Here is a 19023-nt window from a genome sequence, read left to right as displayed (position 1 = left end):
AATGCAGCCAAACTGTCCCAAACATCAGGGAACACTGGGGTGTTCACAGAGGATCCCAAAAGGCAGAACATTGCATAGCAATGCTTAACTACTTCACTGCCTGCTGTCCTATTATCTTGAAGTAGCTGCTGCCATTCCTCTATGACATCAAAATCTCTAACCATCAACAAAACTGCCATGTCTCCCTGAGCTATCCCCAAGAAAAAGGAAATTTTGTTAGTATTATCACAGATCACAACTCAAAAGGAACATAACAAGTGAGTCTTAATACACAGAGAGGCTGGGGCTGCTATAATACCTAAGAACTGCCATTCTTTCTGTACTTGCCTTGGCTACTTGGCCTGTAAGGACTGCAAAACAGTATGACAGGAACCAGACATGCTGGAGAGGCCCACATATGAAAAGTTCCTCCCTGCATTTCACCCTGGGCTGTGCTCACTCACATGAACTGCAAAGGCAACCAGGAGCTTTCTGCTACCTCCCCCACCCTCACCTCTCCCAGTCAGAAATAATTCTGTCCCCAGCCAGTACTGGGACACTACCACCAGCAGTGCTTCTATCAAGTCCCCCTCTGCTTCCTCCCCCAAAACTCCTGGTCCCTCTGTGGGACTCCCATTCTTAGCTGTGAGAAGCCCCAGCTTCTTTCCTCGCATCAGCTGGGGCTCAATAAGCAGCTCCCCAGGCCTCTCCCCACCACTCAGCACAGGAGCACAGGGGAGCTCCATGCATATGACATGCCCCGTGCACACCGCCAGGCACAGCAAGAAACAACTCACGTGTTTGAAGCAGCTGACAGGTGCTGCCTTGAAGCCGTGCTCCTGCAGGTACTTTCCCCAGTCAAAGCCCAATACAAGTGCTATAAGCAGACAGGAGAGCAGAAAATCAGGTGAGATTATAGAAAAGGCACAGAGTACTCGTTCACCTCTGGACTACAGCTTGCAGCCATATTGTGGCCTGCTCTGGGACACAGGGACTCGGCATTCCACTACATTTTCCCTGGTGGGGAACTAGATCCTATGAGCGCACAGGGACCAGCTCCCGCAAGAGGCACAATATATTATTAATCAGTCCTTACTGTCACTTGCTCTTGAGAAAGGAGGGGCAGGAGGGGCAAGAAAAAGGCTCCAATCCAGCACAGGACTCAAGCACTCCAGGGAGAGTGGAGAATGCATCCTGCCAGTGCTAAACCACTTTGCAGCTTTGACTCTCAGCAGCAACACTGCAGGGTCATATCAGCAGCACTTGCTTCCCCAGAGGGTGCTGGGAAAATCAGAGTGAAGCACTGAGATATTAATCCCACATTCGCTCCTGATCCAAAGCTACAGCTCTGCTCCAGCAGCAGCCTGCTCAGGGCTCAATCCCTGCTGCCATTCCCTGGGGCTCACTTTTGCCCTAACACAGCAGCTTGCCACTCCTTCAGCTGCACCAGCTCAAGTTGATCAGAGTGACTTGGGTTAAATATAAATCCCCGCAGGCAGTGAGGCAGCAAATGGCTGAGAGTAGCAGAACATCTTTAAGTCAGCTTTGCCAGCAGAAGCCAGCAACTCATGAGACTGTGGCTACAGAGCATATGCTCCAGGTCAAGCCGCACGAGGAGTGAGGATGAGGCTGCAACAGTGCATGGGCAGGAACCCACCAGGGCTCTATCAGCACCGGCTGTGAGAGGGAGAGAGATGTGCCCTGCCAGCCTTTGTTGGACCAACCCACACACATCATTTTAGTACAAGGCAGTATACCAGAGGGGAGGAAGGACTGTAGAGCTTAACGGCTCTTCAGGTGTCTCCATTTCTGTGGCTCCAGCAGCTGCACCGGCTCACAGCTCACCTACACTCACCATCCTGGCCTGTCAGTGTCCCATCTGCCAGCTGCCCTGTGCCTTGAGAATGGAGGAAGGCCCCGATCTTGGCTGACCAGGCTGCCTTATGCAGAACTTTGGCTTTCTTCGTTGGTGGCTTCCCCTACCAAAGAAGGAACATTAGGCCCATTAGTGGCACAGGAGAGGAAGCCAGTCCCTGCAACTGGCCAGCAGGCCACGAATTTTTTCCATGGGGCAATTTTCAGGTCACTACAATTTTTACTAACACTCACAGGAACAAGAAGAAACAGCAGGTAAAATATCAGTGTGTCTTTCCTCAGCTTCTAGGAAGCACCACCTTTCGGCTGTCATGCATTCTTTGGAGACTTCAGGCAGGAAGCCACTGGTAATGGCAGTCTGATCTTTAACTAGAGAGCAACCACCCACCCCTGTGTACAAGCACATCATGCTCCATCCCTAGGGAAGAAGGAAGGGTTTTGACTCACCTGCAGTCTGGCCAGGATGCTGGCCTTCTTGGAGTTTGACGAGTAGCTTCTGGAGCAGGAGACACTGCAGAAACGTTTGGTCTTGGAAAAGAAAGCCTCTCTGGTGCCCACAATCCCACACATCTCGCACACAGCTGAGAGGAGGAAGGCACAAAACAGTGAGCAGTTTAGGGCAGGGTCAGTGCACTATGAGGACAGAGCTGAGCCTAGGTAATCCTCATTAAATATAGCAGCTCCCCCACGTAGCCCAGAAAATGCAGTCTCACTCCAGTGCTGCTCCCAAAGCATACTCAAGGTGCAGTCATACACCCTTCAGCTCCCCCAGCCCCTGCTCTTCCCATCACACACATGCTTTAGGTAGAACAGGCAGGCAGTGTAGTACCTGGCTCTGAGCCGCTGTCCTCTGTGAGTCGGCTTGTGGACAGCTGGTGCACAGGAGAGGTCGGAAGCTCTCCAGCTTCCCGGTCTGCCGCCTCATCGTCACTAGATTCATCCAGACAGGAGCTGCTGTCACTGCCCATGCTGCTGTTGTAGCCCTGGAAGCTCTCATAACCCCCAAAGATGTCCAATTCATCATCGTCCTCATCGTCATCACCTTCCTCCTCCATCCGCTCCAGAGTTTTGTGGCAGAAGGTAGACACCAACTGAAAATAGACATTTTACACCACACCTCACAATAAACCTGCTTTTGTTGCTAGAGAGGGTCCTCTTGGGCTGAGGAGAGGCCTCAGGATAAGCAATGAGTCCACAAAACAACCCCAAAGGCAGGAGTTTGAATCCCTAGCTGGGAAGCTATTACTCCCGCAACTGGTTCCTTTACAGGCTGCATTCTGCTTCCCAAGAGGAAACAAACACCCACAGAGCTGTAGCTACAAAGAAAAAAGTTTGAGGAATGTGGAAAGAATGCAGGGAACTACATTGCCATCCTGACAGGGAAGACTGTGTCCTTCCAGGCACCGTCTCTCCCAACACAATTGCACAGCAGTGTAGACACCATCAAGATTAAAGCCACCACAAGCTTCCAGCGCAGAGCACAAAGCTGCACACTCTACCATAGCTCGCAAGACCAGCACAGCTTGGATGTCAGCAGGACAAACTCGACCCTGGAGAAAGTTTGTGTTCTTTGGAAACTGCATAGTCCATAGCTGACCTCAGTTCAGAAGCTGCATCAGCAGGATGACAGAACAACGTTTGTTAAAGAGTTTTTGCCTACAGCCAGATGTCTCCACAACTAAACATCATCACTAGCTCTTTACACTTGCTGTTACGGCAAGAGAGCAGAGAGGCAGCGACTGAAGAAATCCAGTGGCTGTTTCTCAAACTAGAAGAATCTTGAACCAGGCTCCAAATAAGTGCAAAAGGTGCTGGGGAGTTTCATTAGCAACTCATGAAAGAGCAGCAAGAAGTCAGCATCAGCACAGAGAGTGATGGAACAGAAAGGCAGATTGGAACAGCCACACCAGGATACAGTTGTTCATCCCAGTGGGCAACAACAAAACATCAGCAGCAAGTCCATCACCTTCCAGTGCCAAATTCCCTCTGATCCCTAGCTCCTGGGAAACAAAGAGGAAGATCAGACTTCATTTGCTGCTCTGTCCCCACATCCTCCCTGGCTTTCACACAAAACAGACCAAAGGTACTCAGGTTGTTCCCTGAAGACAGATTTGCTCTGCTGCAGATCCACATCCTCAGCCAGCATTCCTGATGTCTGAAAGGCCTGAACTCCTCAAAAAAAGCGTATTCATGTATTTCTCACCCCTATCTGGGGGTGCACCTTCCTTCAGCTCGTAGGAAGTGAGTATCTTGTCCAGTTTGGGGCTCCCCAGTTCAAGAGAGACAGGGAACTACTGGAGAGGATCCAGCAGAGGGCTACGATGATGATGAGGGGACTGCAGCATCTCCCTTATGAGGACAGGCTGAGAGAGCTGGGCCTGCTTAGCCTGGAGAAGAGAAAACTGAGAGGGGATCTTATCATTGTCTACAAATATCTTAATGGTGACTGTCAAGAGGACGGGGCCAGGTTCTTTTCAGTGGTACCCTGCAATAGAACAAGGGGCAACAGGCACAAACTGAAACACAAATAGTTCCATCTGAATATGAGGAAAAACTTCTTCTGAGGGTGACAGAGCACTGGAACAGGCTGCCCAGAGGGGTTGTGAAGTCTCCTTCTCTGGAGACATTCAAAACCTGCCTGGACATGATTCTGTGCAACCTGCTGTAGGTGAACCTGCTTTAGCAGGGGGTTGGACTAGATGATCTCCAGAGATCCCTTCCAGCCCCGAGCATTCTGTGATGTTTTGGATCGTTACTCTTCCACCAAACGCGAATAAACTGGCGGACACGTTACAAGTTCCCTGGGCTGACAAGCAAGTTCAGCACCACCCGGAGTCTCCTTAGAGAGGCGAGGGGACGCAGAGGCCCTTCCCGCCCAGGCCAGCCCGCTCATGCCCTCGAGCACCAGCCGGCCCCCGGCAGCGGGGCGGACGGCCACGGCGGGCACCACAACACGGCGGCCAGGAGGGAGCGGCCCGGCCTCCCTCGCCCCCTCCCGGCTGCGGGCAGCCGTTACCCCGGTACCACACCGCAGCCGTTAACTCGCTAACACAGCCTCCCTCAGGGCACGGGGCGGCCCAGCCCGCGCCCCAAGGCTCTCCCCAGCACCCTGCGGCCCCGGCCCCAGCCCCCGCCCCCGCCGCGGCTCACCCTCACCTCCCCGCGCTCCTGCTCCATGGCTGCCCGCACGCCGCCAGCCCGCTTCACGCGCGGCGGGCACGTCCCCCCTCAGCGACGCACCTGATTGGCGGGAGCCGGGAAGAGGGAGCCAATCCTCGAAGAGCTTGTTCTCGCCGCGCTCCCCGCGGGGCACCACGGGAGCTGTAGTTCTTTACCCGCCACGGTGGCGGCACGGAGCCGCCATTGGCGTTGGCGGCGGCTCCAGGCCGGGGCCGAGCTCCGCTCCCAGCTCCCCGGGCTCGGCGCCGGTCAGTGCGGGCGCGCCCCGGCCGTTCTCTCAGTCCCGGATGCTTATGTAAACAACAAATTGTAAAATCTCCAAAGCCAACAAAGCCCCGAACCCCAGCCCCGCGGCCGGGTTGGATGCCTGGGAACTATCGGCGTGTGGGTGGGATTGTGGCATCCCTGAAGCGACACAAGCCCCACGGAGATGCATAGCCAGAGTCTTAAATATCTTAAATGCAACTGAGAATGTACACAGCTTCCTAGAACCCCTGGAAAGCAGGCAAGGATTTGGTTGTAGATGGAATGTCTTTAGCATGGCAGGTACCCACCGTCACACCAGCAATGCCTTTGTCCCTGTCCCACACCGCTGGCATAACCAGCGTGTCACGCAGGCCGGGGGACTGTCAGTGGATGCTGGTTAAGTGCCGTCAGCCAAGCAAAGGACAGAGGACTTGCCTGTTCCCACCCTGCGCTGCCGTGTCCAAGAATCACACAGTAAATAACCCACATGAGTTAATGCTGCTGCTCCCCACATCCTCAAATGATCAGTCTCAGCAATTTCATGCATAAATAGGTATTTTATTTAGCAATGCAAAAGAGACCTTGAATGTTCACTGTGCTATGCAATTGGGTTTTGAATTTTTACACATAGAATAGCTTCTTCATAGTATAAGTGCTTCTCTCCCTTTTGGCTTTTTTTTCCCCCGTGGAAAAGTAGTGTGGTCTTTGTGGAACTGGCTGCAGCATCCCTCATCCCAGCTCATTATCAAGAATAAACAAGAAGCATCTCACCCTATGTCTCTTGTATTGATTCTGCTTTACTCAAAAGGTAAGTCCCTTGGAGTTAGTTGTATATCTCATTCTACCCTTTTTATTATGTCATCACCTTCATTGTGTAGACATTGTGAAAAGAAAAAAGAAGACACACACACACCCCTGCACTGAACATTCCTACTCTGCACAGAATTCGTAAGTGAGTAGCTAAACAAGTAACGTGTGAAGCACACACACAGTTCCTCTCACACACACAGCACAGCCTTAGATGCAGGCAACAGTAAAGCAGCACAGAAAAGGTTCATTCCAAAGGCTTATCCGTGTTACAGACACACATGGATTGCTTTTCTAGACTCCAGAATCCAAAGGCTCTAACAAGAGACTACAGCGGGTCAATCTGAATGCAAAGGAGTGTCACTATCAGTGTGACCAATGCTGAGGGTAGAGACTGCGGTCACAGCCTAATTACAGAGGGACAGCAGTGGGGACCTTGCAAAACCTACTGCATGCAACTTCATCAGCAAATTTTCATAGTGTCAGGGGTCCTCCAGGTTCAGGTTTTCCAAACAGTCCTCCAGCACTGTTAAGAAACAGCAAATTGCTTTTAAAGTATTTACATAATGTAGTTGATAATGAAATAAATTATAAAGGCTGTTTTTCCCTTGCAAATACTACTAAACAGCGCGCTGCATGAAAGACAACAAGGCTGTTTCCAGAAAAAGACACAGATAAAAAATTAAAGGTTCATTAAAACTTTCTACTGCAATAATCTTTCATGTAACACATTATGACGTATTGCTGACCTGCTTAGGTCACAGACAGGCTGGCTCAAGGCTTCTTGAAAGCTTAAGGAAAAATGACTTTGTGTTGACACAGAACTGGCTTTAATATAGTCCCCATCCCATGGCTAGCTGTTTGTCATTGCAGTTCTAACTAAACCCTTTCAATAAATAATAGTACTTAAACAATTTCATTTTAATTTGAATCAAATTCAAATTGATTAAGGAGTACATACATTCTCTTTAATAATAAAAAATTTGTTATTAATCATAGTATCTTTATCAAGCCAGCTCCTTTTGTTAGCAATATAACAGCACTGATAATCTCAAGAAACCAAAACCCAAAACTTAAGACTTCACTTTTCCTATCTCCTTCCCTACTGCTGCTGTGGGCCTGCTGTCTTGTTTTGATGCCATCCAAAATGAAAATTTTAGAAAAAACATTTGAAAAAGGCTGCTGTCAGGTGAAAGCACAGAAGGCATCCAGGATGCAATGGGAGAGATTATTCCTGCAGGACAGAGGCCAGACTGCTCTCTTGGAGCTGGTGGACACAGGCACTCAGCTCCAAGTTGTGCATCAGTGATTGTTAAAAACATATGAAATTGTTAAAAACAATGAAATGGAGAGTACTGCAACACATCTAGAGAAGCTTTTTGTATTTCAGCACCAGCTCTGTCACCACAACTTCCTTCAGGAGCACTGGCATGCTGGCTCTTTGTGCTTGTCTACCAGGACTGTCCTCTTGCCCATGCTCTGGGGTGGGGAGCAAATGCTCCAGGTCCCCAGGCTTCATAAATTCACCTGCTGCTCCTCCACAGCCTCCTTTTTTAGTTTTCTACTCTCTGTCATTTCAAAAAGCTCATAAGAATCCTGGCAGTCCAAAGGCCTAGTTTCACTTCCAGCTCCAAGTGGCAGCCATTCTGGTTACAGGGCCAGTTTCCAAAATCTTGACTGCAGTGGGAAGTGGCACATGGCTTTAGTAATGCTTTTCCTTTCACTTCCCATGCTCACGCCGTAAGAAAATGGAAAACATTGCAAGGGTTTTATTTCTGCAATCAACACCGGGGAAGGCACCCATTTTGAAGAAAAAAAGTGTTTACAGACTTGTAACCTTTGGTCACGTGTTCATGATACTGTCTTTGAAAGAGGAAAGTAAGGTAGAACAGCTCAGAAAACAAAGAAGCAAACAGAAGAAACATGATAAACAAATCATGTGTTCTGCTTAACTTTTGGCAGGCTAATTTTACAAAGGTAGCTATTAAATGAAAAAGTGGGAATGGTCACCAGCCTGACCATAATAGTACAGGATTCCCCTGCACGAGGCTAGCCAGTAACCCAACCGTTCTTACTTGCAGACATCCCTGGCTGGGGCTGTCCCATGTTGGGCCCTTGGTTCATGGGAGCCTGTGGCATGCCCGGAGCATTTGGGATCATGTTTTGCTTCTGCAGCCTGGTTCTTCGTTTCTCCTCCAGCTCCTTCTGAATCTTATAGATCTTCTCTGCTAGCAAGTGATAGTACTCTGCCTGTTGGGGAGGAATACAAGTCAGAAAGGAGGTGACACACACAGCAAGCAAAGGCAACACGTCCCAGTGATCCAAGCTCGGAAAACAGCTTCCCGCGCACACATTTTGGCTTGGGTCCAGGGTGGCTCTCCCTTTGCAGGGGCTGCCGGGCAGACAGGAGGGCAAAATAGGGCACTGCCGGCAGCCATGAGACCAACACCGGGCATTCCTCTTCTCATGTCCAACACTTCTTTGGGAGAACCACAGTGGAGAGCTTTGTGCTGCTTTCAGGGGACTCCGAGAAGCGTCAGGCACAGCACACCCCAACAGGCACCACCCTGACGCCCAGCACACCCAGGCAGAAGCCTGCAACTGGCTGGTTCCCAGACCCCAGCTGGCAGCCCCCGAACACACGCCTCCTCAGCCTGGGAGTCTCAGCCCTGCTTCCCCTCCTCTTCCTCCCCAATCGCTATGGCACCGAGGCAGAGGTACACATGGCTGGACGACAGAGGGTGGCATCTCACCCTGCTATTTGCCGATTCATACATATCCCCCTCCACTTTCCGAGCATATGCCACCAGATTCTCCATATGCCGATCCTTCAGTGCTGCAGGGTCAGGAGTCGGAAATATGGCTTGGACTCTGAAAAGAAAGAAAAAGAAAAAAAAAAGAGATGCACAAGTGATCAGGATGTCCCCGGGCCAGGAGGACATCAGCACTAACCCCAGTGACCTGAACGCAAAGCAGCAAGCAAACCTGACAGACTGAGGCACTGCTCCTGCTCCTGGGGGACACTGCCCTCGTGCAGATGGCTTGAGTACAGAGCAGGACAATTCCGCTACCACGGCCCCAGACCAGGAGATGCAGCTCCATTAACAGCCAGGAAAGCCAGAAAGCACCTTGCAGGCTTCTGCTTTCCCTTCTCACGCACCCTGACACAACTCCCTCCCTGCCCCTTAGGTTTGGGAGCCAGGCTTCCTCCTGCCCCACACACCACCACCGCCCAGCTCAGAGGCAGCAACTCCCCCAACAGTAGATTGTTCTGATATGAGCTACTCACAATTTATGAACAAGGTGGTTTCGGAGATCCTGAGTAATGTCTTCATGCCACTGCTTCTGGCTGCCCCCTGACAGGACAGACCCTCCGCACCCCGGGCCCTGTATCTGGGTGCTCATGGACACCTACGGCCCCGGCGCGGGGGTTCCCTCAGGCACAGCCTGCACAACGGCCTGCACCACCTCTGAGGCGGGCAGCACCCTGGGCTGCCCAATTCTTTCTTGCTTGCTTTTGAAAATCCCTCCTATATTAATCTGGGATCCTTGCGGCGCAGCCAGCATGCTGGATGTGCTTCCTCAGGCAAAGGCGCAACACGCAGGTAACGGCCTGCTTGGAGGTGGGAGCCGCTGCTGTGTTCTAGTTCTCTCTCATGGGCTGCAGAACTTACAGAAGGCCCTTGTCAGATCATCCTTAATGTAACGTTGTGGGTTTTGTATATTTACAGCAACTTGCCATTAAATCACACTTGCAACAGGCATAGCGATTAAACGGTTTGTGTGCCAGACCCAACAAGCATCACAGTTAAGGGCACAGATACTAAGTTATCTGTCCTTTCTTGCTATTTTACTACCATGCCAGGTCTGCCGATATATGTCAACACAGCTCTACATACAGTTAATAATAAAAAAGTAAACCAAAACTTAGGTCCAGATGTTTAAAAACAACAACAACAAACTATGCTCAGTTCTAAGGCTGTCCTGAAAAGGGGAGCAAAGAATTTACTGTCTGGGGGAGAAACCTAAGTTATAAATACATACCCTCCCAGTCCCCAAGAAATCTGGCTTTTGGGTGCTGAGCTGTGCTGCCTGTTTGATTCCTCTGCAAGCCTGGTAAGATGTGGGGTACCACCATGCCCTGCCAGGCCACCTTCCCCTGCAGAAGGGGGAGCCTGGGGAGACCAGGAACTCCAGCTAATCGCAGATGAGATGTTGCAACATCTGTATGGCCTGGCACATAATATGCAGTTTACCAAGGTGGAAAGCCCTTTACATATCCAAGTTGCAGGTAAGTGTCCTCTCTCACTGTGATGACATCAGGGAAACGGGCCCAAGTGACAGAAAAAAGGCTTGGAATCCTTCAGTACAAGCTCAGACTGAGAAAACAGTGAGCAAACAGATCACTTGATGTCTTCATTTTTAAACTCATGATTTTGGGGTTCTGACTTCTGGCAGCTCTAATCCAGCCAGTGAATGTCGTTACAAGCCCCGGCAGCACAGGTGCTGTTAGACACAGGTCACACCACAGGCCTTCGGCTACCCTGGCTTTCAGTTGACGGGCCTGGTGAGATATCCGTTGCATGGCTCCCAAACCTCTGCTCACCTGGGACACATCACGCTGGGAGCTCGTTTCAGTGCCACACTCCAGTCTTCACACCTTAATGATGGAAAAAGGAGGAGGGAAAACACCACAAAATCATCATGGAAATAAGCCTTCCGATTTTAACTCCCCACCCTACCCTAGTGCTGGGCAAAGATTTGCTTTGGAATACATTTTGTTCTCCCCTTGATTCCTCGGAGCCAACTGAACTGCAGGAGAAACAGCTATGAACTTTTGTAATCAGAAAGTGGCTGAGTTTAACAGGGAGGGGAAATGCATTAGTCTCACTCTCTTGCACCCCCACCCACCCGTGCCCCAGCATTAACACATTAAAAACCTCTGTAAGGCTATATAGGTGCCTGACAAGAAGTATCACAAGTACCAGAGAGCAGCCTAGAAGCCTCTGTCATGGCAGAGCAATGCACGATCCAAGGAAGAATCTTTAAAGGCTTTAAAACAAAGCACTTGTTTTATTGCACAGCTGATCATCACAGGGTGGATGTAGAGACCACATTCCTGAATTTCCCTTCAAAACAGACACAAGAGAACAAGCGTGCCATAGGTACCCACTCTGAATCACTGGGGAGCCATTTATATTCAGCTTCACTTTCCCTCCCCACCCCACCCAGCATCCATCCCACCCTCACCACCCCAGTCATTTTGAGAAGAGGCATCTCTGGGCTGGCAGCTTTGGGGCCCCTGTTCTACACCAATGTCACCATCTGCAGACCACTGCCAGAAAGGCAGTGATGAAGTCCTGCTGCCGGAGCATGATCCTGCAGGACATTCATATCGGTCTCGTCTGCTGCTTTAATCACGGTCTTCCACCTTGTACAGAGAGTTGAAGCTGCAGGGTTGCTCCTAGTGACTCTAGATGAGCACAAGTGAGTTAGCTCATCTTGTCTTGCAGGTTGCAGAACCTGGGCTGGGCAGCATGTGCTGCAGGTTTCAGTGGCAACACTAAGCAAGGACAGAGACTTGTCTTGCCTGTGGGTTTGCATGACGCAGTGTAGACCACAGACTGGAAGCTGTTTGGGATACCAACTTAAAAAGCAAGTCCTGATCTTTGGCTGGACAGAGATATAATCTCCACTGCAGCTGTGATCAAAGCAAATGAAATTCCTTACTTCAGCACACTACTGATCTAGCGCCACAGTGGGTAGCTAGTGCCTCTGTGATGACCTGTTGTCAGCTCTCCTTCCCCCAGAAGAACCTTTCAGATCTTCTTACAACAGAAAAGAAAATGTGCTGCTCCGTGAAACAAGCAGGCTGCATGAGTTGAGTAGGGACGGGCATCCTTTTCCTCCCCCACACCCACTCACAAGCCCCTATAATACCTTTTCAGGTAAGACACAGCACATGATCCACAGTCTTGGGAGACAAACAGCATGGGTTACAGTAGGCGGACTAAAATACCTACCCCAAGGGTTTTCTTTAGAGAAACTTGAAGTTACTGACCTGCTGCCACAAAAGCAGAACACACTTGCACAGGAAGAACACAGGATTCCCTGACCACTGCTGTTGCTCTCGCTGCTATCTCAAGAAAGCACAGGAAAAGCTGACAGGACCTTCAGCTTAGGGAGCTGGGATTGCTACGAGCAGAAAATGGGGCCCTAGCTTCCAGTGCTGTGTTTGCAGACCCCACTCCTGCCCCACAGCCTGTACAGGCCACAGGTTGACTCTGTGCCCACTACCCCTGGCAGCAGTGCAGAGGGCTGGGCCCTGACTTACCAGCATCATTTCCCAGCCAAAATTTAACATCCAAGCCCTGCCTTGCAGCTCCTTCCTGTATCAGCCCAGGGATGCCCCTACCTCTGAGCCCTTGCTTCATCAGCCCTAGGGTTGCATGCTGCTGTGACTTCCTCCACAGGGTATGTAGCTGTACCTGCATTCTTTCCCCATTTTAGAGAGGCTACAGCAATGGTGTGGGGCAACAAAGACAACAAAAAGCAAAAGTGAAGAAGGAAACAAACCTTAAGTGAAGGACTCCTCACTTTTGTGGGCAGCAGAAGCTATGCCCTTCCAGCCAGAGGAGCAGGGTTGGCAAAGAGCTTTTTTCTTGTAATACCACCATCACTGCCTTCCAATTCCTGCTGTTGCCCTGGGGCCCACAGTGAACAGGGAGAAGCAAAGGACCCACTGACAGAGCTTGTGATTGCATCCCACATCGCTCTGCGCTCCCAAGATATGCCAGAGCCTGCCACCACCCAGCACACCTGGGGGAAACAACAGTCTGAGCCGTGCCAACTTCACCAGGAGCTATGAAGGGCTTCAGAGATGGTGCCAATAGCAATTCCTCCACCTTCCCTAAATCCACAACACTCCCTACAACAGGGAGTGTAGATAGGAGCTGTGGCTGATTGCCCATCACCCACAGCACCAGTTACAGAACAGGTTTCCCTTTCAAACACCCACTATGTGCAGGATCCCTGCTGGGGAGTTACAGCCAAGCTCCTGTTCTAAGGCAACTCAAGCAAATCATCAGCTCTCCATTTTTCTAAACGAAGTGCCAGATCGAAGGCAGGCAGGCAAATGCCAATGCATACAACACGCCTGCAAGGCTGACGGAGCAGCTGCGTGGCTTTTCAACCACGACGCAGGCACAGATGCTGCTGAAACCGCTGCAGATGGAGCCCATTGTGCTCTCACACTTTCAGGGGCTGGGCTAGGCTCTGTTTCTGGCTGGCATCTACAGCACGTGATCTGTTTTGACAAGCCAAGGGAGGAAATGGCTCCTTGTGCAAACTGACAGTTACCCAAGGGTTGTGTTGTACCCAGACAGCTGCTAAGAGGGTTTGTAAAAACAAACATTCCCCAGCCAGGGCAGCATATGGCTGTTCTTCAAAGAAAAGCTCATTTTAAGGGTAGGAGGCCTCTTCACACACTTGAGCAGAACCAGTCATTAGGAGCAGATTCTTCTGACCGCTGCTGTTTTTCAACACAGGACCTACTCCAGATTCTTCAGAGAGGCTGGGCCAGAGTCCTTGAGTTTGGTTGGAGCCGGGAGCAGCACAGTCAAGGACATGGTGGCTGTAAAAAGACCCTCTTGGAAACAGGAGATGGAGCTTCTTGCAGAGGAACTAAATGTGTATCAAACACTGGAAGCAGCACTGGAAAAGGAAGCAGAAGCTGGAATGGCTGTCACTGTCGGCTCATGTACCTCCCAAGAGAGCAGCTAACAGACACGGGTTTGCAAAGTGGGGGTGCACAGAGGGGGTCGGGGTCCCTGTGCTCAGGAATGATGGTGATGTGCCAAGTGGCGTGGTCTCCCACAGACACTGGAACAGCTCTCCCTTTAATGTCAGAGCCTCCACCCAGGCTGAGCTCTCCTATGGGAGGGTATGGCATTGTGAGTCTTGTGCTGCAGGGAGTGTTTGAGGCTTTCTGCTTTGGCTGAGGCTGTGGCAGAACAGGATCTTCTTGGAGACCCTACAGTTTTGAGGGCCCAAACCCCCATCCGTACTGAAGGCGGAGCCTGTGCTCCATTGGGTTGGAAATCAGCAACACTCATGATGACGAAGGCTGGAAGCTTGTGACTTGTGGCACCAGGAGGACATCTGCTCTGCCTGCTCATTTACAGGACAAGAGAATCAGTTCAGTGCCCTCACAGCAGATGTGAGGCTGGGAGCTGTGTCCAGTGAAACATCTGAACTGCCTGAGCCCGAGCTACGCAGCAGCAGCACGTGGAACTGGTGGGTGCTGGTAGCGAGAGACTCCCTGCTGCAGGGGTTGGAGACCACCTTCTACCAACCTGCCTAAGGAGATGTGCTGCTCGCTGGGTTCTCTGGGATGTTATGGAGAGGCTGCCAAGGCTTGTCCAGCCCTCACACCATTACCTCCCTGCTGCTGCTTTTCCATGTGGGCATTGATGATGCTGCCAGGGGAGACCCAGAGTGTATCAAGTATGACTTCTTGGCTGTAGATGAGTAGCTATGAGTATGGGGAACTCATATGAGTACGAGGGGGAACGGATGCAGCCTGCAGGTCAACAACTGGTTGTGCAGTTGTTGTCAATAGGGATTCAGCTTTTATGACCATGAGACCCTCTTCAAGGATCAAGGACTGCTATGACGACATGGGACCCACCTGACCAAGGGAACAAACACCATCTTTGCTAAGTGGATAAAAGCTGCCCAACCTGTGGTGAAGAACTTTAAAGTAGGGACAACAGGTGAGGGACAGAAGAACTGACGATTGAGTGAGGAAGTGATGGACTAACTTGGCAAGCAAGGGTTGCAGTGTGATGCGGACAGGAGAAAAGCTGATACATGGCAGATGAGGGCCCAGCCCACATGTATGCATGAAAACAAGGATGTGCTGGGAGGACAGCATCCTAGGGATAGCTCTTATAACTCTTCTGGGAAATCACCACATCTGGGTGCTTCCCTTAATTTCTTCGCTTTCAGCAATCCCAGCTCCCTGATGCCAGCGGGAATGTCTGGAGCAAGGGAGACACTCTCAGTGAAGCAGAATCAGGTTCGAGAACATTTAAACAAACTAGACGTGGTCAGGGTCCATGGGACTTGACAGTTGCACACCCAGTGCTGAGGGAGCCGGCTGATGTTGTTGCAAGACCACTCTATTACTTTTAAAAGGTCACGGTGACTGGGGGAAATTCCTGAGGAGTTCAAGAATGAGACTCCTGTCTTAAAGGAGGAGAACCTGAGGAACTACAGGCCAGTCATTCTCACATTAATCCTTGGGAAGGTGACAGAGCAAATCTTCCTAGAAACCATTCCCAAACACACTAAGGGCAAGGTGTAGTCACCATGGATTTATGAAGGGGAAATCACGCTTAAGCAACCCAACAGCCTCATGTGACAAGACAAATGGCTTGGTGAATGACAGAACAGTGAAAGTTGTTTCTCTTGAATTTACTTAAGGCTTTTGACACTCTCTGACAACTTCCTCACAAACTGAGGAAGTTTGGGCTAGGCAAACAGAGAGCAAAGTGGATGGAAATGTTGAGATCACTGGCACAAAGTCCAGTGGAGACAAGTCTCTAGTGACATACTCCAGGAGCTGGTACTGGGGACAATACTGTTTCACATCACCTCCGTTAGTGACCTGAATGATGGGGCAGAGTACATCCTCAGGAAGTTCACAGATGGTACAAACCTGCGAGGAGCGGCTGATACACCCAAGGCCATCCGGACAGACCTCAACAGGCTAAAGGAATGGGCTGACAGGAACTTTGTGAAATTCAACGAAGGGAAACGTAAAGTCTTGCACCTGAGAGGAACAACCCCACGCACTAGGACATGCTGGAAGGCAGCTTGGCAGAACAGAGCCTGGGCTCCTGGTGGCAGGTTGAACAGTATGCCAACAATGTGCCCTTGTGGCAAAGGTAGCCAACAGCCTCCTCAGATGTATCAGGAAGAGTAGTGCCAGCAGGTGGAGGAAGGCGATCCTTCCCCTCAGCACTGGTGAGACACATCTGGAATGCTGTGTTCGGGTCTGGGCTCCCCAGTACAAGAAAGACATAGACATACCAGACAGAGTCCAGCAAAGAGTCACAAAGATGACGATGGAACTGGAGCATCTATATGAGAAGAAGTGAGAGAGCTGGGCCTGTTGCAGCCTGGACAAGGGGATCTTACCCATGCGTATAGATACCTGGCAGGAGGGAGGTACACAAAGCGGCTGTGGCACCTCTGTCCTGGAGGTACTCATCTGGACAGGGCCCCACGCAAACTGCTTTGAGCAGGCAGGTGGACTAGATGATCTTGAGAGGCACCTGCCCACCTCAGCCTTCTATGCTTCTGTAATAACTAGTGACTGTATCTATGATGCTAGAATTAAACAAACAAACCAACAAACAGCAGTATAGACACAGTCACAGGATGATACTGCAGGCCCAGGGCTAAAAGCAATTCACCAGCGGCCAAGTCAAAGTAACCAGGAGCTGGGTAAACCCATTTTTAGGAGTAACAAACAAGTACGCAACATACGTACAAAATTCCATAAACTGTAAATTTGTACATAACATGGAACAATGAACCAGGAAACAGCAAGGTGTTTCATTTTTCACAGCTGACCCCAAGACTGAGGGAGAAACCATAAATAAATACTCTTCCCTGTGACAGACTCGTTGTAAGCTCTCCCCGCCTACAACTTCAGTCACTGACCCTAGGACTCAAGGGGGCAGTGGTAAGGGTAGACAAAAAAGTCCACATCACTGAACGGTGTATTACTTGACTATAAGCATTAGTGTCACTGTAACCAGACGATACATCTGATTGCATTACGAAAATTTCAGCTGTGAATTCTTTTTGCTGGTCCAGGAGTCTAACAAATCGGTGGGAAGTGAAACAACCTACTCTGATTGGCAAGAACACATGGTAGCACTACAGATGACATCCTAATTTTGTTGCTGTGCTGAAGTCCTAGGACTGCCCCAGTCAGCCATAGTATTTCCCCAGCTGGTGGGTTCTGGTTCTCCAGATGAATCAGGAAAAGCAGAGGCTGAGGGATGCAGGGGAAAGAAACCCCATGCAAATTCAAGACCATTTGTCATCCGCTCCACCTCAATAAAATGTTTGAACTTGGCTCCAAGACAGCATCTGCAAAGAGGGACAGAGCAGCCGTGCTGTCACACAAAACGTTTCATGGCATCGTTAAGCAAGTTGCTATATTGGCGTTCAAAGTTGGAAGAGCTGTTGGAAGAGCTCTCTGAATCAAAGCTACTCTGGAAGGTCTCAAGGCTTCCCCACTTCAGTTTGGGTCAGATGCTCCCATGCAATCTTGAAACAAATTCAAAACACATGTTGTGTGCTAACAGACACAGCAATGAAAACTGTTTTCTAAGCTGGGATACACAAGAAGCCCAAGTCTGATAGGTGGGCAAACTTTACACTTCACCAGCCAGGTGGTCAGAATGAACTTCATTTATACTCCATCCTGAAAGCAGAACTACGCTTTGCTTAAGGGGCGGGGTAAGGAAGAGGAAAGCTTGCCATGATTGGCATGAAGAACACAAATCTAAACCATCCTAGGCTGCTGCCCTGGCATTCAACACATGTTTTTTTTGTTTTCTGCTCTCCTTCAGAGCAGGTCTACAGCAGTCTCTCCTAAAGCAGACAAGGCAGTTGCAGGCTTGGTGCAGAGCTGGCCTGCATCATGCAGGGGCAATCAGTATAAGGGAGAATACCAAAGGACAGGGCTGCTTTCCTTCAGCAAGATGGTGTAAAGTTCCTGGGAGGCTTAAAGGCTTGCTACCAACGCCCCCCCCTCCCTTTTTTTTTTTTTAATACAAGATTCATTGTCCTGCCTGTGTTTATACCCAAATACCAAGCATTTCGCTGTCCCATTTTCTAACAACCTCCAACACCCGTTCACATTGCAGTGCACCATTACTTCTGTTGGGCACTTGGCTGAGGCACCCATCCATTCAGGTTCCCCCCTCCACCTTCCACCAGTGGTTTCCCCGAGGGCAGCTCGCTCACCTTGTCTGTCTGGGATTTGTGGATATGCTGACAGAACTTAGCTGGTGTTATGCAGATGTTGTGCTCTGGTCACATCTGGGTCTTTCAGGTGTGTAATGCCCTGGTGCCAGTTATTCCCTAGGCAGCCAGCACCGTATATACATGCACAGAATAAGGCTGTAACTTGGGAAGCCCTCAATGGACTGGCCGCACATGTGGTACCAAGCCAGCGCAAAACACGCAACACATTCTTACACGATGGGATTAACTCCCTGTGCACGCAGCTACAGGCAGCACACAACTGGGTTTACTACACACGTGCTCCACAGCTGAAGCATTTCTGTTCAGGAAATCCCCCAAATAAATATAATATACAGTAACTGACCACACATCCCCTTCGTCTGGCAGATCACCAGATTCAACACAGGGTGATGGGGCACCCACACACCCCCTCTGCGCAGTGTCTAGGGGACATCTGCACAAGCTTACCTTGTGCTCACGCTTCCGTGCCAAAAGCTGTACAATATATTCCAAGTGAAATAGGATCTTTTAATATCACATATCCAAACAATAGTTCTCATTTCAAAATGCAAAATAGGTCCTTTGAAGATCAGCTGCTCCCAGAGTGCATCAGCAGAGTGGGGTACAGCTGACTGGCACAACTGTTGAGGTCAGACCTCATTTCTTTGGTAAGATACATGCCGGGAACAAACGCGAATGCAGAGCTGTACCAAAAGTGTCCATGTAGAAGAGTAATTATTACTCCACATCCCTTATTAGAGATTTGCATTTTAAAACAGTCATATACATTAAATAGCTCTCCGTCTAACTAGCAAACATTTGAAGTAGCGTGTATTCTGCCACTCCCACCATTTTAAGAACAAGCAACGTATGTGGGAGAGAAGGGAA

At 50.1% G+C, this 19023-nt stretch overlaps 1 protein-coding gene and 1 long non-coding RNA gene across 5 annotated transcripts in view; both read right to left on the bottom strand.

The window, feature by feature from the left end:
- L3MBTL2 (L3MBTL histone methyl-lysine binding protein 2) overlaps positions 1 to 19023 on the bottom strand; it is a 68868-nt gene that overhangs the window by 14443 nt on the left and 35402 nt on the right. The window contains exons 1-5 of one of the 4 annotated variants that reach the window (XM_080393045.1): positions 5011 to 5107; positions 2684 to 2945; positions 2302 to 2435; positions 1835 to 1958; positions 777 to 856 (exon numbers count right to left, since the gene is read on the bottom strand). In XM_080393045.1, the coding sequence (XP_080249171.1) occupies positions 777 to 856; positions 1835 to 1958; positions 2302 to 2435; positions 2684 to 2945; positions 5011 to 5031 (621 nt within the window). In that variant the 5' untranslated portion in view covers positions 5032 to 5107. Of the gene's footprint in view, positions 1 to 776; positions 857 to 1834; positions 1959 to 2301; positions 2436 to 2683; positions 2946 to 5004; positions 5108 to 19023 lie in introns of those variants that run through there. The other 3 variants (XM_080393047.1, XM_080393044.1, XM_080393046.1) reach the window with 3 other exon arrangements.
- On the bottom strand, positions 8143 to 9434 carry LOC308065196. Its single transcript, XR_013928707.1, has 3 exons — positions 9377 to 9434; positions 8841 to 8958; positions 8143 to 8337 (listed from the first exon to the last, which is right to left on the bottom strand). It is a non-coding gene; the product is annotated as an uncharacterized lncRNA (long non-coding RNA).

This window comes from Falco punctatus (assembly GCF_963210335.1).
Source record: "Falco punctatus genome assembly, chromosome: 6".
Taxonomy (NCBI): Eukaryota; Metazoa; Chordata; class Aves; order Falconiformes; family Falconidae; genus Falco; species Falco punctatus.
The sequence above is the reverse complement of the archived record's forward strand: the minus strand, read 5'-3'. Positions and strand labels throughout refer to the sequence as shown.